The 24,642-nt window shown below is 42.4% G+C and overlaps 1 protein-coding gene across 3 annotated transcripts in view; it reads right to left on the bottom strand.

Moving 5' to 3' along the window:
- The window catches only part of HMCN1 (hemicentin 1), a 314,549-nt gene that overhangs the window by 247,226 nt on the left and 42,681 nt on the right, over nucleotides 1-24,642 (bottom strand). For all 3 annotated transcript variants that reach the window (XM_077928329.1, XM_077928326.1, XM_077928327.1), the window contains exons 2-4: nucleotides 13,444-13,514; nucleotides 9,629-9,787; nucleotides 6,207-6,329 (exon numbers count right to left, since the gene is read on the bottom strand). In XM_077928329.1, coding sequence (XP_077784455.1) covers nucleotides 6,207-6,329; nucleotides 9,629-9,787; nucleotides 13,444-13,514 — 353 coding nt within the window. The remainder of the gene's footprint in view (nucleotides 1-6,206; nucleotides 6,330-9,628; nucleotides 9,788-13,443; nucleotides 13,515-24,642) is intronic.

The following is a 24,642-nucleotide window of genomic DNA, read 5'->3' as shown; positions in this document are numbered from 1 at the left end:
AGCAAGAATCAATCTGGAGAAAACCCAAATTGCCATTTGCTGCAATTGAGCACTAAAGAGCAGTTTTTCGCAGGGAGAAGCAGCGGGGGGAGAGGAAGTGCGGACGAGCCCTTATTTGGTGTATCTGAAGATTGAAGTCAGCGTAAAAGAACCACTGGTGCTCTTTTCTTTCTTTCTTTCTTTCTTTCTTTCTTTCTTTCTTTCTTTCTTTCCTCTTACTATGGTTTCTGTTCAATCACATTAAAAGCTAAAAAACAACCCTGTTTGACCAACAAATGGCAGGGCCAAAAAAACGCTTCCCCCATTTTTTAAAAAGTCATTTTTACTTGTTTTATGTTGCCCTCACCCACCGTTCTTCTCACAAAGAAATGTGATTGATTGCAACTGCATTTACTGATGATGCCATTCTGTTAAATGCAGCCTCATGATGTCATCCCATTAACTACATGACTTTATTGGATTGGATCATCAAATAACATTGCAGAGGGAAACAACTAAGCTGAAGAGATTTTGAAAAGGGGGGATATTTGCACAATCCATGTTACTACCTTACAACTATTGCTAGTGTCCAACCAGAATTGGAAAATGATTAATAGTAAACACAGCTAACTTACATATTACAGTGGTGCCTTGGTTCTCAAACTTAATCCATTCTGGGAGTCTGTTTGACTCCCGAAACCGTTCAAAAACCAAGGTGTGGCTTCCGGTTGGCTTCCAGACCTTCCTGCACTCAAACGGAAGCTGTGTCGGACGTTTGGCTTCCAAAAAACATTCGAAAACCAGAGCACTTACTTGGGAGCCAATTTGTTTGACAACTAAGCCGTTCAAGAACCAAGGTACCACTGTAGTTGTTCCTAAGGGCTGCATCTAACTAAGTTCTACTCAGAGTGAAACCATTAAAACTAGTGGACCTAATTAATCATGCAACATTATATACAACCCTAATACTTTGCCAGGACTTGAAGGTTGAACAGCAGCCATGCTGCCAACATTATATATGGCATAGCGTCGGATATGACATAACAAAGGATGCGCCATTGTTAATTTTGCATTCCAATTCTGAACAGAATCAGACTGAATAAAAACCTATTCAAGAATACTTCCAAGTTTAAAGCTGCTTGAATAATCCAAACTCCGCTACCAGAAGGTCAAGTACACAACGCTGTCCCTCCTTACTGACAACTCCTGGTTAATGGCTCTAGCCAAGTTTGTCAAATAATAATAATAATAATAATAATAATAATAATAATAATAATAATTTATATTCTGCCCATCTGGCTGAGTCTCCCCAGCCAGAATATTAAAAACACGATAAAACATCAAACATTAAAAGCTTCCCTAAACAGGGCTGCCTTCAGATGTCTTCTAGTAGTCAGGTAGTTGTTTATTTCCTTGACATCTGATGGGAGGGTTTTCCACAGGGCGGGCGCCACTACCGAGAAGGCCCTCTGCCTCTGTGCATGACTAAAGAGTACAGATGATTTTTTGTCATGGAAACTATTAGCTGGAAATGCTTCCAGAAGGTGTGCTAACAAATACAGGCCTCCCCAGGTAGAGATGATGTTGTAAGAGAACAATAGACATGGGGCCAGTCTCGTTTGGAGCTGGGATGGGAAGAGACACACAGAATCATAGACTTACAGAACTATAGAGTTGGAAGGGACCCTGAGGATCATCTAATCCAACCCCCTGGAATGCAGGAATATGCAGATATCCCATGTGGTGATTGAACCTACAACTTTGGCGTTATCAGCCCAACGCTCCAACCAACTGAGCTAGCAATGATGTGTGGGCTTGACTTGCTCTCTGTGCTGTTCCCAAAGCTATCCGACACCCGAGAAATGTGCTGTGTAATTGTAAATAAGTTATTCAAACTCCTAAGCACATGTCAATGCATGCTACAGATGGCAGCTAGTGTCACCAACCCCCATCATGCCAAACTACCAATCCCAGGGTGCCTTGGGAAGAGGAAATGACTATTAAATCAGTTTAAGTGTGTAGAATGGGCATGCCGTCTGAGAATCCTAAAATCACTCCTAAATAGCGTCGTGAATTCCATCTATTGTATACAGAGTGAATTCATCTGCTCATTGAGACAGTTTTCCCTCTTGCTGCGGTAATGTCATATAAAGATGGGTTGCGTTGACCATTTTACGCTGGGACATCATGAGGTTACTGTTAAGTTGTGGGTGAACGTATCAGACGACACAGCGATTCTTCAAACAGCTCTTGTTTATTCACAGGCCAGAACAGAACTGAACTGAAGGGTTCAGCCAACCTGCTTATATAGAGCTCAGCTACAACGCAACAGTAACAACTTTCTGTAACTATCCAATCACTGAACGTCACTTTCAATTCCTTATTTGCATATGCGGACCTGAGTGAAAACTATCTACAGTATCCCCCTGCTGGCCCAGGGTGAGAACTTCAGTACATAACACCTACAATTTGGTTTTTGTGGTTAGCTGGCACTAGACCTCCAGATCCATGATTTGCCAAACCCCTCAAAGCACAATTGTGACTTGATTAACGAGAGGGAGGTAATGGCTTCACTGTGTGAGAAAAACATTTATTAGAATCTATTTTTAGAAGTATATTAAAGTCAATGTTCTGCAGAATAAGAAAGCTCTATAAGTCCCTACCTACCACATACAGATACGCTTCCTCTTGAAGGCCAAGTCATGTAAATTCCCCGTTTCAATTTATTTAACAAAAACTTGCTGTAACAGGCACAATGCTTCCAAGTACAACATATCCACATCTACAACTAGAAAAACAAATAGCAATCCAAAAGCTCATGATCAAGATGTCCGAAAAGTTCACATGCGTGGGACAATAAAGCAGTCAAACTCTGACTGCATAAACCAAAATTCCATTTTAAAAAACCCACAATATTCATATTTTTTTCTGAGTCATACCGCAAGGCAGCTGATGGAATACTGTGTATATTGAGAAGTCCAAGAGAATGTTTACGACTAGGGCAGATGATTTAGATTACCAAAATTAACAACATGTGACTTTTTTGATTCAGCAAATTCAGTCATGAGAGCTTGCGAAATAGCTATTGTCCGCAGCGACAACGTGGAACCTGAAAGTCCCCCAAAATGTTCCAAGTTTACAGTCCCTTCATAACACCTTTGTCATGCTTTTCTTAGGAATGGCTTTAATACAGGAAACCCAAAATGAAACTGTGTCTTCCGCCCAAGTGGTGGAACGGTGCCCAATTGTGAATGCAATTGCTCAGAGTAAGCAAATCAGCAGAGCTAATTCAGAAATCCCCAAACGGTGTTTCAGGCATGTTGCTGTGCCAGGAAAGAACTGCTAGAGTTCCACGAGAAGCTGGTTAGCTAAATGTGAACCAGAAACACCCCTTCCACATTGGAGGCTGACCACTGCATCTCTGCATGTAGACTTTTCTGAACTGAGCAACCATCAGGGACTGCCTCTTTCCATATGAACCTACCCAGACCCTGAGATCATCTTCTGAGGCCCTCCTTTGTGTGCCTCCTTCTCAAGAGGTCCGGAGGGTGGCAACACGAGAACGGGGCCTTCTCTGCAGTGGCTCCCTGTCTGTGGAATGCACTCCCCAAGAAAGTTCGCCTGGCGCCTTCATTATACACCAGGCAAAAATGTTCCTTTTTCACCAGGCCTTTGGTTGATCTAATTTACATCCTATGCCCTTTTAAAATGTGGCTCTTGGGGGGGGGGTTATTGAGTTGTTTGATTACCGTGGTACCTCAGGTTAAGTACTTAATTCGTTCCGGAGGTCCGTTCTTAACCTGAAACTGTTCTTAACCTGAAGCACCACTTTAGCTATTGGGGGCTCCTGCTGCTGCTGCGCCACTGGAGCCCGATTTCTGTTCTTATCCTGAAGCAAAGCTCTTAACCTGAAGCACTATTTCTGGGTTAGCAGAGTGTGTAACCTGAAACGTCTGTAACCCGAGGTACCACTGTATATATATATATTGCAGTTTTTATGTTGATCTTTTGTGTGAACCGCCCTGAGGCCTCCAGGTATAGGGCGGTATATAAATCCAATAAGTAAATAAATGGTATTTTCAGTGTATAATGAAGCTAAGAACCAAAGTACAGTCGGACCTTGGTTCTCGAACGGAATGCATTCCAGGAGTCCAGTCGACTCCTGGAACCGTTCGAAAACCAAGTCACAGCTTCTGATTGGCTGCAGTAGTGTCCTGCAGCCAATCGGAAGCTGCGCCAGATGTTCAGCTTCTGAAAATCGTTTGAAAACCGGAACACTCACTTCTGGGTTTCAATTGTTCGGGAGCCGATTTGTTCGGGAGCCAAGGAATTTGAGATCCAAGGTACGACTGAGAGGATTAAACCCCTTCTCTGTCCATGCTATAGCTCCAGTTACCCACACCACTGGAGCTACTATTTGCAAGGTTTCGATTAAAGTCACTGGAGAGTTATTCATGCAGCATTTACTTTGGCCTCAAGCAATACTTTATAGCTGGGCATTGTACAAGATCGGTATTTTTGAAGAACAGTATGTCTCTGTTCCATTGGGCTTCGCAGAGCTAACAAACTCTCTTTGAGCAGAAACTAAATAAAGGGACACTTCTTAAACAACCGTTTGTGACATGGAACGCTAGTTCAGATGCCATGCTTGCCCGTGGCTGGAAGGAAGCAGTATCTAAAAATCTATCCAGATTTCTGTAGTGAGCCGGGGGGGGGCACTAGGGGCGCATTGGAAGATGGCCGGCAATAACATCTCTCCGACCCACATGAGGTAATTAAGAGGCTGTGATGGGACTATGCAGCCTCCCTGCCCCCCCAAGGAAATGGGGGGGACTGCCCTTGCCTGCTGTGCCCATATACCACCCCCGAACTAGAGGGGGTGGGGGCACTAGGCAGAAAGCCCTTGTGTGGACTTCGGCTCTCCTGGACGCTGTCTCTGATTCGCGCCACTAGCTGCAGCAACTTCAAAAGAAACAATTAGAAAGAAGCAAATGCACATATTTCAAGGAAGAATGGGGGGTAAAGACTGCTAATTGAAGGGATCTCTGAGAAAGAAGACGGGTCGGATAAACAGGAATATATCATGAGAAGACACATCAAGGCTCGGTATGTCGGCAACGGGACTGGATGGGGGGGAACTTTCCTTTCTTTCTTCTATGTGATTAACCAATAATCCCCCCCCCCACAAGTCAGAACGGCCGCTTAAATGACCTAAGCTGGATGATTTAAGACCGTGTGGAGATAATTTCTAACCAAAAGCATGTTTTAAGGAGATCGTGGAAAGAGCTTTGGGATGACGCAGTAAAAAATAGCGTCGCCATTTTGGCAAGTTCTGTCGAAAGACTTATGTCTGGGAGGAGGAATGCATTTGTTTTCATACAGCGGGCGAACCTCCTCAGAGGACTAAAGAAGGCGACAGATTTATGAAGATTAATGATGGAAAGAGTGCTTTTATTTATGGAAGTGATGATACATGGAAACCATCTCGATATGGTTATTGGACAAACGGAAAAATTCACAATTTGTGTTTACCTGCTTAAGGAGATTATCAGAAGAGATCACAAAGAAGAAAGAAAAATATATGAAAATAACAAGATGAGATGTGGAAACAGCAAGACAGGACTGGATAGAATTGTGAACATTATTTGGACAGATTTGTGGACATTAACGCAGCAGCAAGAAGATGATTGGAATCCCCTTCGGAACTTGAAATATAGGTACCCCCAACAAAAATTTAAAATTTGGCTTTGTAATTCGGAATTTATGTGATGTGATTTGATTTGATTTGATTTGATTTGATTGGTCGGTTAATAGAAATTATTTTTTAAAAAAAGATTTCTGCAGTGAGCCAGTAAATATAGAGTGTTGGGAGCTGAGCCAAGAAGACCTGAGTTGAAATCTCTGCTCACTAATGAAACTGACTGGACGGCTTTGAGCAAATCTCTACATCTAACTTACCTCATAGTATTGTTGTAAAGATAAAATGGAATAGCTCCATCTATGTTATCCCAAACTCACTGAAGGAAGGAGAGGATACAAATGTAATGAAAACATGAATAGAAATATTGAGTTTCTTCTCCCACAATTTTCATCTTTAGGGTCAGCTTCATCGATGAAACATTTAGCAGGAAATGTTCAGTTCAAAACTAAGGCAGCTAGATAAAAGTTCACATTCTATCAATACCCATATAGGACTGCCATGAAAATTAAACTCCACTCATTCCTACCTCATTAACTTGCTTTTTGTCCAAGTGAAAAACCTGGCCAGAACTTGTTGATGCAATTTCTTCATAGACCTTGTAACCAATATGTCCTCTATCATCACAGTCTCCTGTTAGAACAAACACAACCTATATGGTTTTGGGGGGGAGAGAAACAAGGATATTTAAACAGCCCTCGTACACAAAAGAATGGAAAAAGGAAAGCATCAGAAATCAATTAGTGAAGGAAATATACATTATGTCATTAAAGGGATACGCTTTATTTAATATTTTCAGTCTTAAGTAATTAGCGTAATAACTTTCAGAAGAACAATACCATATTGGCAAGCAGGAATGATAGGCCACATTATTTCATAACATTCATTAGTGCCTCGGGTAATTACAAGTTTTTATTAGTCGTAGCATAACTTTAAAAAAAAAAAGCAAAAATAGCTGCTGAACGTGCCAGATTCCAGTTAAATAGAGAGGTAGAAACTTGGAAGCTGTTACTTATTTGCTTTTTTCTCTGCAGACATCAGTTTTGCAGGCCTTCCAGTGGCAGTTTTGTCCCTGCTCAATAACCGGAACAGCTGGTGGGACAAGCTGATGGGGACCAGGCAAGAACTTTGGCCCTTTGAGGCAACTGGGACCTGCAGTAAAATTTTACCTTGCGGAGCGTTCCTGTTTAGTATTCCAGTCAGCTGTGCCTCCTGCAGGATACTCCATTACATTCCCCACCCAACCCGGTTATCAGAGCCAGATTTAAGTTTGATGAGGCCCTAAGCTACTGAATGTGATGGGGCCCTTTATATGTCTAGCTGTCCTTTGTCAACAAATTGTTGCTGTTGAATATATGCTATATGGTAATTTATGGACCTAATAGGTATCTATTAGGCGCTGTGGGTTAAACCACAGAGCCTAGGGCTTGCCAATCAGAAGGTCAGCAGTTCGAATCCCCACGACGGGGTGAGCTCCCGTTCCTCAGTCCCAGCTCATGCCAACCTAGCAGTTTGAAAGCACATCAAAGTGCAAGTAGATAAATAGGTACCGCTCCGGCGGGAAGGTAAACAGTGTTTCCGTGCGCTGCTCTGGTTTGTCAGAAGCGGCTTAGTCATGCTGGCCACATGACCCGGAAGCTGTATGCCGGCTCCCTCGGCCAATAAAGCAAGATGAGCGCCGCAACCCCAGAATTGGCCACGACTGGTCCTAATGGTCAGGGGTCCCTTTACCTTTAATAGGTATCTAAAACCATTTGCATATGTTGCCATGCAACCAGTCCATGCAGAATGTAGGCACCCTATATATAGAAAAGAGGAAACCAGTGATATTTTAGGGAGCAGGCTAGCAGACGGGGCCCATTACTTACATCACAGGAGCCTATACAACACAAAACACCGTTGCTGTATGCAGGTTTTATTTTATTTGTTTTTTATCTTATATTTTGGAAATGTACATCCAGGGTTTTTTTTGTTTAGCTCATACGTAAATCCAGCACTGCCGGTTATCAGTGGTTTTCTGATCAGTCTTCCTCAGGTTTGTTTCAGAGGTCCCCTCCCTGTCCCTTTAGAGTTTGGGGGGTTTTGCCACCAGATTGTCTGCCCTTCTGCAAGCTTCTGTGCTCTGTTGCACCTGTTGACCCTCATAGGAACATAAAGGTAAAGGTAAAGGTACCCCTGCCCGTACGGGCCAGTCTTGCCAGACTCTGGGGTTGTGCGCCCATCTCACTTAAGAGGCCAGGGGCCAGCGCTGTCCGAAGACACTTCCGGGTCACGTGGCCAGCGTGACAAAGCTGCATCTGGCGAGCCAGCGCAGCACACGGAAACGCCGTTTACCTTCCCGCCAGTAAGCGGTCCCTATTTATCTACCTGGTGCGGTACCTATTTATCTACCTGGGGGTGCTTTCAAACTGCTAGGTTGGCAGGCGCTGGGACCGAACAACGGGAGCGCACCCCGCCGCGGGGATTCGAACCGCCGACCTTTCGATCGGCAAGCCCTAGGCGCTGAGGCTTTTACCCACAGCGCCACCCGCGTCCCCATAGGAACATAGGAACCTGCATTGATCTGAATCAGACCAGGGGCTCATTTAGTTCAGCATTGTCTATGCTGATTGACAGTGATTGACAGTGGCTCTCAAGGATTTCAAATAAGGTTCTGTTTCAAGGCACCAGGATTTGAGAACATGCCCTGTAGGCTACATAACCATTGGCATTCACACCTGAACATCGGAAACGGAGGGAACGAGAACTGCTCAGAGGCGAGAGGTGGAAGGGCAGTTGTGTTATAGGGAGCCTCCAAAGATCTTGTGAAGTAGTTCTTCCTCTGGCGAGGAGGGAAGCCACATCTTCAGTGGGAGGGGGTGCAAGGATCAGAAGATGCTAGGGGGAGCCTCAACACTGAGCCTGAGCAAAGCGGAGGGGAGGCGAGTCCCCCTTTGGGAGCACCCGTTCTGTGCAGTAGTCTTTGGCGCAGAGAGGGGAGGAGAAGATTGGGGGTCACACGGCTGTTATGCTGGGGAAGGTATAAGGACCACCCACTCCCAGATTCTGCTAGCGACTGAGCAGACATGGACTTGTGACGCTCTGCACTGTAAATAGTTTGTACATATAATAAAGCCTGGAAAAGACAGGTTGGAGTCTTGCCTGTTTGCTCCCGAGCAACCACATCAGCACCTGACAGTGGGAAAAGCTGATATTTTGCTAATACCTGTCTAGAACATCATACGCATTAATAAAACTGTGTATGACCTGGGATGAGATAGTTTCTTCTCCCCATCTCAATATTGTATGGACCTGCTTATTATTTGTTGAAACTGGTCGCCTCCAACTTGTATAATTCAATCCTAAACACAATTACCTAAAAGTAAAAGGTAAAGGTAAAGGACCCCTGGACAGTTAAGTCCAGTCAAAGGTGTCTATGGGGTTGTGACACTCATCTTGCTTTCAGGCCAAGGGAGCCAGTGTTTGTCCACAGACAGCTTTCCAGGTCATGTGGCCAGCATGACTAAACCGTTTCTGGTGCAACAGGACACCATGATGGAAACCAGAACGCACAGAAAAGCCGTTTACCTTCCCGCCGCAGTGGTATCTCTTTATCTACTTGCACTGGTTTGCTTTTGAACTGCTAGGTTGGCAGGAGTTGGGACAGCGCAACGGGAGCTCACCCCATCATGGGAATTCGAACCACCAACCTTCTGATCGGCAAGCCCAAGAAGCTCAGTGGTTTAGACCACAGCGCCACCCGTATCCCATACCTAAAAGTAAGTCCTGCTGAATCTAACAAAACTGACTTCCACATGGGATCAAACTGTTATTTACATATTTTATCCAAGATGGTATTTGACCGTAATCAATAGGAACACATTTTTTTTTTTTTAAAGAGACTTAAAATAATAACAACAATAATTAAAAATGGCGGTTTTGAAATAATCAGAATTGGAATTTGTTTCCTACCTGTGACTGCTTTTGCTGAATCAGTTGCAAGACCTCATGGGTCAGCTTGTAGTCTTTGGATCGCGCATCAGTAAAAACATAGATGAATGAACCCGGGAGAGAAATTTCTAGAGCAATCTTGATTGCGCCAATGCTCATCTCTGGACAGTCGCCGCCCCCCTGTTTATAATCAGGAAACAGGGAAATAATGTAAGTTTAAAAAACAAAAAACAAAAACAGTGCTAAAGTTTAAAAAGTCACAAAAATTCTGAATTCATTTAACCTCCCCATTTGTAGTTATAGGGGGTCAACCATGAAAAATGTTACTGCTTTTGTGAAGTATCTCCTTAAGTAGCCATTCAACGGTGTAAGCAAATCTTGATGAATGTAATAAAAAGTTCTTTTTCTTGGAGATAATTCCCAGGTGTCAAAGAAGGTTATTTATGTATGCAACAACTGTAGCCCGTATTTCATTAGCCCCAAAATGGAAAACGAGCGAGGTCCTAACTAAAGAATGGTAACTTAAGCTGATGGAATATGCACAGTTTGTGGACCTAACATATAGAATAAGAGAACAAGAAGAACATACGTTCAGAGAAGATTGGAAAATGTTTATTGAATATATAGGCAGGAAATTGGGTACACTTGGAAACGTTGGCAGCATTAAGATAAGTTCAACAGTGTAAATAAGTTTTGATGGATGTAATAATGGAATACTGCATGGTTTAGTTTATGTAAAATATTCAGGGATTTATGTTATGCAAAATGAACCATGGAAGGAGAAGAAGAGAAGTCGTTGATATTTTAAGGTTGTTGAAATGAATATTCTAAATTGTAAAAACAGAAAATTAAAGAAAAAATTATATTAAAAAAAACTAAGTATATTCCCCATCTTTATGATTTAGGGACCAGGTAAATGCCATTCTTTTTTCTCAACTCTTTGGCCAGTTATATTACAAAAGCACTTTTAATTTATGATGTCACTGCAGTTGCCACTGTGTTTTGTTTTCTGTTGGTTCTTTTGTTTTATGTCCTTTAAATATTATTTAAAGCTGCCTTGAAGAGGAGTTAGAAAAGCAGGAATAAATTTGAACACTATATGAAAACTACTGGTAGTTGTTAGCTAAACATAAAATACTTGTTCTGAGAGCACTGATCTGCTAATTAGTCTCTTTAAAAATGAAGCTTCTGACCAAGCAGAAAAAAAAGATCAAATGGAAAGAAAATGAAGAAAGAGCATTTTAAAAGGAAAACAAAACCTGTAATTCATATGAACTGGCAGTATTTGTTTGTCTTTGGGGACAAATCAGAATAGCGTTGTTGTCCATCCGTCTCCTGTTGCTGTATGTAAACATTGCCTTGGAAAAGTCACTGTGCTGCCATGAATTTGGCTGTTGTATACAATATCATGTTTTATTTCTGAGAAGCCTCCTTTTGCTGTGTCCTCTTTCTGGTTACCCCGAAAAAGGGTATATAAAAAGTACAGACAAAAGAACTTAAGACTAACAGTTATAAACTTATTCACATTCACCTATTTAGTATAGCAAAACTGTACCTTGCACACAATTAAAAAGATAAAGGTAAAGGACCCCTGAAAGTTAAGTCCAGCCGCGAACGACTCTGGGGTTGCGTGCTCATCTCGCTTTACAGGCCGAGGGAGCCGGCGTTTGCCCACAGACAGTTTTTCCGGATCATGTGGTAAGCATGACTAAGCCGCTTCTGGCGAAACCAGAGCAGCGCATGGAAACACCGTTTACCTTCCCGCCGCAGTGGTACCTATTTGTCTACTTGCACTGGTGTGCTTTCAGAGTACTAGTGTGTTTTCAGAGTACTAGGTTGGGAGGGCGATGTGGCGAATTTCACACACCCCTCACTGATGACACTCAGGGGGGGCCGCCCACCGCCCCCTTCCTCCGCCCCTGCTATGAGGGCAGCAGTAGGATGGAGAATTGTTTGAAACCAGGTGAAGGAACTTTGTGGCGGTGGAGATCTGCTTTAACAAGGTCACCGCCCAATTTCTACTGAGGGCCCTTACAACACAGCCCCCTCCGCTCATGAAAGTCCCTGCCCCCAATGTCCCTAGAGCAGCTTTTCAGGGGCTGCAGAGGAGAATGCCCTAATCTGAACTCCAAACTGACTTACATCTGTAGGGCAGGTGTGCCCATTCAGTGCATGTTCATCTGGAATCCCAAACTGGCTTGTGTATATTCTTCTCTTTCTCGAACAGGGTTTTCAGAACACTAGATTTCTGCCATGATCTCCTCAGCTCTCCTCCCCACCCTGACACACAGAGTACATGTTTTCTTAGTGCGTGTTATCCCTAAACGACCCTATTCAACAGGTCTGTCAAATTCAGTCACTTTGACTTCTGCAGCAAAGATCATTCAAAAACCGCCTTTGGAAATTTGTTCCACTGCTTCAGTGTTCTTACAATATTAAATTATGGCATTAATTCTTCTTCTCTTTAGCTAATGAAAAGCATGTTCACCCCACCCCCCTTTCCTGTGGGAGAAATCTGTCTCGTCGCCATGAAAGTTCTGCTGTTGTGCTTTTATTTTAAGCTATGTTTTTCTTTTGTTCTCTTCCACCTCAACTTCCCATACCTCTGAGGAAGGGAGGCCATAAAAATGGCTCTTCAAGCAAAAGATCTGCATGACTTCTCAAAGGTTGCCTGCAGACAACTTGTTCATCCCTAGTGATTTGTTTGCACAAAGTTTGTGAGGAAGTTAGACAACAGCAGTTGCTTATTGAACATTCATTTATTCAAGTAATTGCTATCCCACATCTTCCAGTGCGTTTCCCCATCACTTCCCTTCCTGCAAAAAGTCGGGGTTTGTGTGTATAATGTATGAGCACAAAATCTACTGTAATTGTACAACCTGAATTTGCTGATATGTGAATGAATCCCAACCGAAAACAGCAACAAACTGAAAATGCCTTAAGCTTCATTTTATAATTTATCAGTGTGGCTAAATGGAATGTCAATAGCAATAATTACATGCAACGTCCCGCTTTCCTAATGCTCGCTATGTGGAAATTCACTTTTCCAGATACATTGAATTAATACCCAAGCTTTGCTTGGGCTTTTGAAAGAGTCCTTGCTGCCGTTGTTGCATACCATAAACAATTTTTGGTCTTTCTTTGGAATTTCCTCACCTACGATACCCAATAGGAATGCTTCTGGTTTTTTAACAAATGTATTTTTATACATTTTCTTAAATTCATTATATATCATTTCCCAGAAAGCTTTTACCTCACTGCATGTCCACCACATATGATAGAAATCCCCTCCCCCCTTTTCTTTGCATTTCCAACATCCCTTATTTTTTGTCTTACACCTTTTAGCAAGCTTAGTTGGTGTCAGATACCATCTATGCATCATTTTCATCACATTTTCTTTTAATGCACTACTGGCAGTGAATTTAATTCCTTCATTCCATAACCTTTCCCATGTTTTTAATTGAATATTATAACCAAAATCTTTAGCCCATTGTAACATAACCACTTTAACTTCTTCATCTTTAGTATGCCATTCTAATAGCAATTTATACATTTTCGATAATATTTTCCTCTTATCATCCAGCAACTCTATCTCCAGCTTGGATCTTCTCGTTTCAAAGCCCATATTCCTTTTATCCTCCTTAAACACATCATTTACCTGACGGTATTGTGACCAATCTGTAATTAAACCCCCAGTTATTGTTTTGGGGCTGGGATAGAGTTGCAGGGGAACTGAACCAGAGTTGAACCCTTCCACTTCTACAGTTCTATGATTCTGAGTGGGCTTAGCTTTGTTTTCCACCCAAAGCAATTGTGGGAAGGAGACAGACACTCACCTGAACGTATAGCTCCCTGAGTTCATATTGAAATTTCTTGGGATCCGTGGTAATTGTTACAGGACCAATTTCTGAAAGGGGAAAAGAAAAAAGAAAAAAAATGAATTGCATTTTACAGGGAATCAACAGCTTTGCAATTGCGGGATCTGACATGAGAAACAAGGTCATTTACCGATTGATTGATTGATTGATTGATTGATTTTTGAATAACAACATGCCAAACATCCTCTTTGTGAAATGCTGTCCCTTTTGGGCAGCTCTGCAAGAACATTTCCCCAACTGTGAGAAAATATGTACAAACAGTACTACAAGTTACACACACACACGTTCCACACATACACATACACACAAACACTACTTCCTTTTGCCCAGCCAAATCCCTGAAAAGCAAAACACTGTTCCCCACAATCACTTATTTTGCTTAGAAGCAGCCTCAGATACCTCAGGCTACACCATGACCCTCTAAGAAATAGCTGGCAAAGATCCCATAAGGTCAAGAATTCTCTGTTTGGATGGAGGTTTGTGGGAAACAGTTTTTTTAAACAAAAAACTACAGTTAAAACATGGATCAGTAGGACTTGCATTAACTCTGACAAAGAAAACAATGATATTGTTGGGGTTTGGATGATTTCTGCTAGTTAAAAGGAAGTATACAAGTATTGGTCTATTTACTGTTAAGTAAGAGGATTTCTGGGTTCAGACATAGAGTTTCCCAGGGAAATTAATTCAGATAAGGAACCACTAAGTGCCTGTTTTGACCAGGTTTTTCCTTATATATTTACAACAGAAATAGGGGGCTGGGGTGGTAATGACTATAGTAAGGAAAAGAGCTGCTTCTGTGATTCTAAATATTTAAAAATGGATTGCTTGTATTTAGTATTTGTGCCCTGACAAGATTTGGTTCATACGATTCAGTGCTTCAGAAAACAGCCCAACTCAGTCCTTCTTAGGCTGCCCAGTTCAATCCACCTAATTATCTGCTGATAATTCCCCCCTTGTTTGGGCTGCATAAGGAAAAGGATTCAAACACTGAACGCTTTTGGGATGTCACCAATAATAGTAATAATTTATTATTTATTATTTATTGTTTATTATTTATTATTTATACCCCACCCATCTGTCTGGGTCTCCCCAGCCACCCAACAGAATATTAAAAACACGATAAAACATCAAACATAAAAAACTTCCCTAAGCGGAACTGCCTTCGGATGTCTTCTAAACGTCAGAGAGTTGTTTATTTCCTTGACATCTGATGGGAGGGTGTTCCACATGGTGGGCGCCACTACTGAGAAGGCCCTCTGCCTGGTTCCCTGTAACCTCACTTCTCGCAGTGAGGGAACTGCCAGAAGGCCCTAATCCTACTCAGAGTAGACTCACTGAAGTTAATCGTAATGACCAGTGCTTTTCTTCTTCTTCTAAAAAAATGTTTAGGGGTACTCTCATTTTCCTACTCATGTTGAAATACTGCCCCTCAAGGAGGCCAAACTTAGATTCACAAAATGTTTAGGGGTATGCATACCCCTGCGTCCCCCCAGGAAAAAAAGCACTGGTCCTGACTATTAGCAAAGGTTCAGTAATTTCAGTGGATCTGCTCTGAGTAGACTTGGATTCAAATTCACTATTCAGACTCAGTATTTGCATATATGGTATATTGCAGCATGGTTCACTCCTTCTACATACAGTGCTGCCTCGCAAGACGAAATTAATCCGTTCCGCGAGTCTCTTCGTCTTGCGGTTTTTTCGTCTTGCGAAGCACGGCTATTAGCGGCTTAGCGGCTATTAACGGCTTAGCGGCTTTAAGAAAAAGGAAACAAACTCGCAAGAACTCGCAAGACGTTTCGTCTTGCGAAGCAAGCCCATAGGGAAATTCGTCTTGCGGAACGACTCAAAAAACGGAAAACCCTTTCGTCTAGCGAGTTTTTCGTCTTGCGAGGCATTCGTCTTGCGGGGCACCACTGTATTTAGCCTCACAACAACCCTAGGAGGTAGGTTAGGTTAAGCCAAGGGATAATAGTTAGACCAAGGTCACCCAGTAAGTTTCAGGAGTTAGCAGAGGTTTCAATTTAGGTCTCTCCACTCCTAGTCCAACATTATTGCACCACATACCATACCAAACTATACAGCTCACATATCCAAGTGCCAAGCACCATATTATAAGGGGTCCTGAGGTGAAGATTTGGCAATAGAAAAAAGCATGCCACATGAGTAAACATTTTGCAAAATATGGTGAAAGACCAGAACCACTAATGACATTTGCCATGCCTGGTTTGTCTTCCTTGAGGTTCTATCAAACCCCAGTCTCATATACTAGGGTTACCTGCCTTTTCTTTTAAAAATATCACTGGCGTCTCTTCCAAACACCTCAAGCCCTGAATTACAGTGGTGCCTCGCAAGACGAAATTAATTCGTTCCGCGAGTTTTGTCGTCTTGCGATTTTTTTCGTCTTGCGAAGCACGGTGTCGGGAAAGTTTTGGAAAAGCTTCAAAAATCACCAAAGTCTTTAAAAACCTCAAAAAAGGCTACCACACGGCGTTCTATGAGTTGCTCCTCGAAGTCAAGTCGCAACTGTATTAATGGTGTTAAGAAAAAGGAAACAAACTTGCAAGACATTTCCGTCTTGCGAAGCAAGCCCATAGGGAAAATCGTCTTGCGAAGCAGCTCAAAAAACAAAAAACCCTTTCGTCTAGCGAGTTTTTGTCTTGCGAGGCATTCATCTTGCAAGGTACCACTGTAAAGGGACAGCAGGAGTCAATGTTGCGGTAACATTGTCCCTGTGGCACCACTCTTAATGCAACAGAAATACCACAAAAATCTCCCTCAAAGTAGAAAGCTAGCACACCAGGGAGAAATATTCTAGACATATCCTTTTCTAATTTTCTGCTTGTGGGGTGGTGTTTTTTTTTTAAAAAAAGTTGGAAAGCACTAATGAAATAGATGACACATATACTGTATCATAAGAAGTTGTGGAGAAACATCTAAATTACAGATAAACATTTCTGAGACCCTACAGCATAAAATGAAAAGTTAGGCTGAAGTTACCAGTGAATTTACTAAAGACCTTTCTTTCCATACATGACTACAATATATCATGAAACATGGTACAACTACGAGTCAGAAGTATCAGACTTATTATATAGTTTCAGCACAAAAAATATCAAACTTAGCTCTGGAATTTTCGAAACTACTTTGAAAGCACATTGAATTGATGACATATGGAAAGGATTTTTTTCCCCTAAGCCATGCTAGCATGTTACTGAACAAGGCCATGTCTTCCTAAACTGGAAAACCACAAAATTGTAGTTAACACAACCAAGATGGTGTTTAGGCCGGTCCCTAAGCAACTGACCAAACACTACAACACAAAACTCTCTGCCAACAGATTTGACAGGCCATAAGAATGTTGATACCTCCCACCCAAAAATAAATTTGAAACCAACACCCCTCCGTAATAAACAAACAGGAAATAATCTGAATAAATAAATCTATATCTCAGTAAACTGACAACAATAACCCACACTTTGAAGCATCTCAGTACATTTTGTGTAGATGAAAGTTTCCACAACAGTTTGACAGCAATTATCCTGTTTTTCGTTTGTTTTTTTAATTGTGACTTCATAATGTAGCTCACAAATGCTGTTGTGGCATTTGCGAGTGTTTGGAAACGGCTCTTTGCTAATAAACATAACGATGCACAAGACATCAACAAAAATAAATTTCACATGAAGTGGAAGATTTAAGGAACTAACACAACAATATGACTGTGGTTTCCTTGGCGTTTATTCTGGGGTTTTAACTTGATGATGATTTTATATTTTGAAATATTGTTTTGTGTTGGGACTTTCTAGCTGCCTTGCGTTCACTGGAAAGTAAATGAACTACAACTTTTCCAAATACACGGAATGAGACATCTGTTCATCCCTTCAAGGCACTTGCAATGCCTAAAGAGCAGCATTTGAAAGGTGTTAGCTCAAAGCAGGTGGAAAGAGAAGATATACCAACTGTCTTTTCCTTGTGCCTGAAGTAGAGAATTGCCAGCGTTTGGGGGAATTTTACTTTTTGGCGGGTGGCGCTGTGGGAAAAAGCCTCAGCGCCTAGGGCTTGCCGATTGAAAAAGGTCGGCGGTTCGAATCCCCGCGGCGGGGTGCGCTCCCGTTGCTCGGTCCCAGCGCCTGCCAACCTAGCAGTTCAAAAGCACCCCCAGGTGCAAGTAGATAAATAGGGACCGCTTACTGGCGGGAAGGTAAACGGCGTTTCCGTGTGCTGCGCTGGCTCGCCAGATGCAGCTTTGTCACGCTGGCCACGTGACCCGGAAGTGTCTTTGGACAGCGCTGGCCACTGGCCTCTTAAGTGAGATGGGCGCACAACCCCAGAGTCTGTCAAGACTGGCCCGTATGGGCAAGGGTACCTTTACCTTTACCTTTGGGTGGGTGGGAAACACAACATGCCCCCCCCCCAAAAAAAACATACAAGAGAAGGAGAAAATATCCAAAGTTTTGGGGATCATATTTAACCATATAAGGTGGCTAACGGTTCTTCCTTCCTCTCCCCCCTTGCTTTTTCAACTTAAAAAGCCCCACACCATTTGCAACAGCACAAGGCTCTCTCCAAAGTTTCCTGCTGGCTATGATTCCTCAAATTCCTTGCGAGTGACACCATATCATTAAGCATCACATCGCTCCCAAGGCATTCCGGGAAGTGGGGCCGGCAGGAAGCAGTATGTGGCTCTCTCCACAGTATCCCATAAGCCACACTTCCTGCTGAGACCCAGTAAGATGCGTGGAAACCCCCTCCCAAACCTTTTGGAGAAATCCCCTCCCATGCACGCAAGGTTAAGCAGCAAAAGATCAGCTCCATTTTCGCAGCGGGGTGGGGGGGGAGAATATTTGTAAGAAACACAGATATTTCAGCCCAACCTTTGTCACTCAGCACGAAATCCTTCAGACTAAAGCATAAAGCATAACAATAAGGTATCAGCCTAACCCTGGTGAATGCCTCCATCAGTAAAGGTAAAGGGACCCCTGACAATTAAGTCCAGTCGCGGACGATTCTGGGGTTGTGGCGCTCCTCTCGCTTTACTGGCCGAGAGAGCTGGCGTTTGTCCGCTTCAGCAGACATTTTTTCCAGGTCATGTGGCCAGCATGACTAAGCCACTTCTGGCAAAACCAGAGCAGCGCATGGAAACGACGTTTACCTTCCTGCTGGAGCGGTACCTATTTTTCTAATTGCACTCTTTCGAACTGCTAAGTTGTCAGGAGCTGGGACCGAACAACGGGAGCTCACCCCGTCGCAGGGATTCGAACCACCAACCTTTCGATCAGCAAGCCCAAGTGGCACAGTGGTTTAACCCACAGCGCCACCCTGCCTAATCAGTAACTGGTGCCCAAATTCACATCACAGCGAATCTTCCAAATTTAGGCTGCAATCCTAAACACACTAGGGTGTAAGGTCCATTGAAGACAGTGAATCTTACTTCTGAGTAATACTGCATCTAGTAGAACACACCGTTAGTAAAAACATTTTCTCTCACACAGAGACATATTTGAGCATTCATAAAATTCCATCTGATATTGTAAGCATTCACAAAATAGTAGACTTTTTTTTAGCATACCTTACTGAACACGCAACCCCATTTTGAAGTACAGTGGTACCTCGGGTTACATACGCTTCAGGTTAGAGACTCCACTAACCCAGAAATAGTACCTCGGGTTAAGAACTTTGCTTCAGGATGAGAACAGAAATTGTACAGCAGCAGCACGGCGGCAGCGGGAGGCCCCATTAACTAAAGTGGTGCTTCAGGTTAAGAACAGTTTCAGGTTAAGAGCGGACCTCCGGAACGAATTAAGTACTTAACCTGAGGTACCACTGTATTTACCATTTAGAACCCTAAATACACACACACAGTATAAGATGGGATGAGTGAGAGAAAGAAAATGACAACCAGGTAGGAAGGGGTCGCACTGAGAAACTGCTCTAAATTGCTTTAAATGTTCCAGAACTAGTCAGAGGAGATTATTGTTTTACTTTTTGCACATGAAGTAATGATTTATGGAAGAGCCAAGGAACCTTTGGTTCTTCAGATATTTCTGGACTACAACTCCCATCATCCTTAACCCACTGACTACTATGCTGCCTTGAAGAGATGGAAACTAGAGTCCGACAACATCTGGAGGGCCAAAGGTTCTCCAACCTTGCCTTATCAGCATGGTCTCTGATCACAGATGTTAGCATTTGGGGAGGGACGCTTAAACTACTTCCAGACAGAGCTTCTGTTAATGCATGCTCATCCCCAGATGTATCACAACATTTCGCAAGTTTGTCAGTCCTCTTACACTGGGAGCCCGTGTTAACAGGACTGGAGCCACTGCAAAACAAGAGGAAGGTATCCCCATGATTGAGAAACCCCAAGGTTTGCAGAAGGACAATTAATATATATTTACTTAAAAGGAACAAGAATATGACTTTTAGAAGACATCTGCAGGCAGCTCTGTTTTGGGAAGTTCTTAATGTTTGAAGTTTTATCGTGTTTTTACTATTCTTTTGGGAGCCGCCAGTTGGGGGCATAGCTGTCAACTTACAGATTTGAAAATAAGGGATCAGCAGCCAAAATAAGGGATTTTCCAAACACAGGTATGTTCAACTTCTGAGCCCCTCCAAGCCAAAGGCAGGAAGCCCAGCCAGCAGCCAAACAAAGCCTCAAGCGGTGGTTCCCACAGCGCAGCAACCCGGCAAAGGGGATGCAGGAAGGAAAACCACCGTCACCTCTCTGCTGGGAAGCGCTGAGCAAAGGCGAGTCCCCAGGCAATGCGGCTGATTTGATCAGCACAAGGTATGCAAGCTCCACCCCCCCAGTTGTTCTTAGACTCCTTATTGGGTGAGCAACGCAGCCAAGCAACACAGTTGGAGCCTCCCTCCTCCCTGGCCGGCAGGGGGGGAGGGAGAGGAGCTGCTTCCTTTGAAACTCAGGAAATTTATGGGACATCATCAATAAGGGACAGCAGCGGGAAACAGCGCTGGGATAAGGGACTTTCCCGCCAAATAAGGGACGGTTGACAGCTATGGTTGGGGGGCGGGGTATAAATAATAAATTTATTATTATTATTAACATTAATATAAACATCCTAGAAAATGCAGCTTGATGAGCACTGGGCATTCTCAGTAGCCTCCAGGAGCTATGGAATATTGTAACTTGGAAAATAAAATGGAATTGCCTGACTTGAGTCCCTTATCGCTTTTAATTATCCAGGGGGAAGGCCACGACTGGTTGGTTGCGACAATGAATAGAAATTCCGTTTTGGAGGTTGCAGGAGACAACAGACCTGCAAGTCTCACTTGCTTTTGGTATAAATGTAAAACGACACATCTACCAATTCTTATAGATTTTACTGCGTACATAAGGCAAACCTTAACGTTCCAAAGCAAGGAATTCAGTATTCCTTAACAGACCACTTCAGGGGGGAAATAAACTCTGCTTCACATTTTTGGCTGATTACATCATCAACATGCTCTGCAGCAAATGCCATGAAAAACCACCAGCGTCCCGAGAGATTGTAACTAAGCTGCAGAGGCATAACAACTCTAATTCAGTGGGAGAAAACCCTAGCTCAGCCCCTGCAACCTCCCCTTTGCCCCCTCGTGGTTTTCTAACACCACTTCCCAAACATCTCAGCTAGTCCAGGCTCCCTTCTGCTGTTTCCTAAAAGTTTGTAATTAACCAGGGCCACCACAAAAAAACACAAGTGGTAGATCACCAAGATCAGAAACACTAAAGCCTGCTAGATCCCACGTGTTCGGTGGGATCTAGCAGGCCACCCCACTGTTGCTGGGCGGATCTGTTTGGATGGCCACAGGCAGTCATTGGGCAATTGAGTTTCTGGGGAGATTTTCATGTTGCCAATTTGGAGGTGGGACACAAAGGTTTTAAATACAGGTCACGCAGCTTTGGACTTTCTCTTTTGCTACGTGCACCAGATCACCTGCCCACCCTCCCTGAATTGGGGGGGTTCATTGCTTTGACCTTGCTATGCCTGTCATGGGGTTGCCTGCTTTTGGGGCAGGGGCCTGGTAGGAATTTTGTCCATTTGGCTGATTGGCTGGTGCCATTTGGGTTTTGCCTACTGCATAGCAAATCGTCACAACTTGTAAGGTTTGCAGTTAGGCATTGGTAGACTGTCTGAAAAAGTTTGCTGACCCCTGGTTTAGATTCTAAATTCCCTGTCCACCTCTGTACAGTGGTACCTCAGGTTAAGAACTTAATACGTTCTGGAGGTCTGTTCTTAACCTGAAACTGTTCTTAACCTGAAGCACCACTTTAGCTAATGGGGCCTCCCGCTGCCGTTGCACCATTTCTGTTCTCATCCTGAAGCAAAGTTCTTAACCCGAGGAACTATTTCTGGGTTAGTGGAGTCTGTAACCTGAAGCGTCTGTAACCCGAGGTACCACTGTACTGGAATTCCAGTACAGAGGTGGACAGGGAATTTAGAATCTAAACCTTGGTAATCCAACTCTTTTGTCTCTTGTTGATTGCCGTCTTGGGCTCCCTTGAGCAGGGTATGAAATAGATAGATGATAGATAGATAGATAGATAGATAGATAGATAGATAGATAGATAGATGATGGATAGATGGTAGATAGATAGATAGATGATAGATAGATAGATAGATAGATAGATAGATGATAGATAGATAGATAGATAGATAGATAGATAGATAGATAGATAGATAGATAGATGATAGATAGATGATAGATGATAGATGATAGATAGATAGATAGATAGATAGATATAGATAGATAGATAGATAGATAGATAAGATAAGATAGATAGATAGATGATAGATAGATAGATAGATAGATAGATAGATAGATGATAGATAGATAGATAGATAGATAGATAGATAGATGATAGATAGATGATAGATAGATAGATAGATAGATAGATAGATAGATAGATAGATAGATAGATAGATAGAGATAGATAGATAGATGATAGATAGATAGATAGATAGATGATAGATAGATAGATAGATAGATAGATAGATAGATAGAGATAGATAGATGATAGATGATAGATGATAGATAGATAGATAGATAGATGATAGATAGATAGATGATAGATAGATAGATAGATAGATAGATAGATAGATGATAGATAGATAGATAGATAGATAGATGATAGATAGATAGATGATAGATAGATAGATGATAGATAGATTAGATAGATAGATAGATAGATAGATAGATAGATAGATAGATGATAGATAGATAGAGATAGATAGATGATAGATGATAGATAGATAGATAGATAGATAGATAGATAGATAGATAGATGATAGATAGATGATAGATGATAGATGATAGATAGATAGATAGATGATAGATAGATAGATGATAGATGATAGATAGATAGATAGATAGATAGATAGATAGATAGATAGATAGATATAGATAGATAGATAGATAGATAAGATAAGATAGATAAGATAAGATAGTCGGTCCTTTTTTCACGTAAGGCAAAGCAATTGCTAGCATCTTCTCCATCTGCAACTGCCTCACTCCATCCTAAAGGCTTTCCATACCTCAGGAGCTAACTGGGGAAGGAGGAACACAGAGGGGGGATGCTGAGGGAAAGAAGGCAGCAGGAAGGTCCCTGCTTCATGACTCATACATTTCACCTGGTTAGTAAAGTGGCATTAAATCGCATCGCTGTTTTGGAAATAATAGTTAACTGCTACTTCAATTAAACAATGATTTAAGGAGAGAGGGGGCGAGAGGTGCAGTCTGATTGCTTATTGCAGCTACTAAACTAAGGTTGAGCATTTAAACCCATCCACTGTGTAGGTGTGAATTAATATTTATAACTGCATTTAAACTTTTCAAAGCTGCTAATACTTCATTTGCTGTAAATTCCTTTAAAAGCTCTTCTAGCTAAAGGCTGTCCTGATGTTCCAGGATAAAACCGCAGAGAACAGCTGTGTAAATCATTCACATTTATAGAAACCTTATTTAACATCGTTGATAATTGTAATCCATCATTGTTTCCTAAAAATTGTTTTGTTTCACAGCAACACTTGGCTAATTTGGGGGGTTTTTTTGCAATTGCCTAAGTAGCAACCTGTTGCTGATTAATGTTAATTGTTTGGTTGTTCTAATGAAATTAATGCCTTAAAAATACTTAGGCTTGTGTCCAATGTAGCACCAAGTAACTAACTGTCATCAGTGTAAGGATCTGGCCTTGTGCAAGAGGATTTTCCTCTCCCCCCCCCCCACATGCACCCCCTAAGTCTGCTCTGGGGATTTCCCCAACCTTCAAGAACATATTTGGAAAAGGTGCAAGACACACACAGGGGGAGAGTCCCATTGCACAAGTGTAAATCCTTGCACTGGCAAGACAATTACTTAGCACTACTCTGGATACTAGTCATAGCCATTATTGACAATATTTGGCCAGTCAGTTGAAAAACAATCTTTTTTGGCCAAGATGCCCAAATCCTAGAAACTGTCTTAAAATGCTTAACATATCTTTTTTTTAACTTGAAAATGCATAATAAATTAAAGTATGCACATCCAAATGTAATTGATGGGTATAATTCATATCATACATGCTTCAGAATCATTTTGTTGGCACAATGTTTTTTTAATTAGTTATTCATTTCCACCATTTTATACGGCTTAATCATAATCGTTTCCTTGTGTTATACAGTGGTACCTCTGGTTGTGAACAGCATCCGTTCCGGAGGCCCGTTCGCTAGGTGAAAAGCCTGCAACCTGAAGTGCTGTATCTGTGCAGGTGCGCAGCGCGATTTGGCGCTTGTGTGCGAAGTGCGATTTAGCGCTACTGTACATGCGTGAGCAGCAAAACCCAGAAGTAACCCTTTCCGGTACTTCCGGGTCGCCGCAGGACGCAACCTGAAAAAACATAACATGAAGCAAACGTAACATGAGGTATGACTGTATAGGAGACAATTGTTGTTGTTGTTTAGTCGTTTAGTCGTGTCCGACTCTTCGTGACCCCATGGACCAGAGCACGCCAGGCACCTCTGTCCTCCACTACCTCCCGCAGTTTGGTCAAACTCATGCTGGTAACCTCGAAAACACTATCCAACCATCTCGTCCTCTGTCGCCCCCTTCTCCTTGTGCCCTCCATCTTTCCCAACATCAGTGTCTTCTCCAGGGAGTCTTCTCTTCTCATGAGGTGGCCGAAGT

This window comes from Podarcis muralis, chromosome 5, assembly GCF_964188315.1.
Source record: "Podarcis muralis chromosome 5, rPodMur119.hap1.1, whole genome shotgun sequence".
Lineage (NCBI taxonomy): Eukaryota > Metazoa > Chordata > Lepidosauria > Squamata > Lacertidae > Podarcis > Podarcis muralis.
Note: the sequence above shows the minus strand (reverse complement) of the source record. Positions and strands in the feature narration are given on the sequence as shown.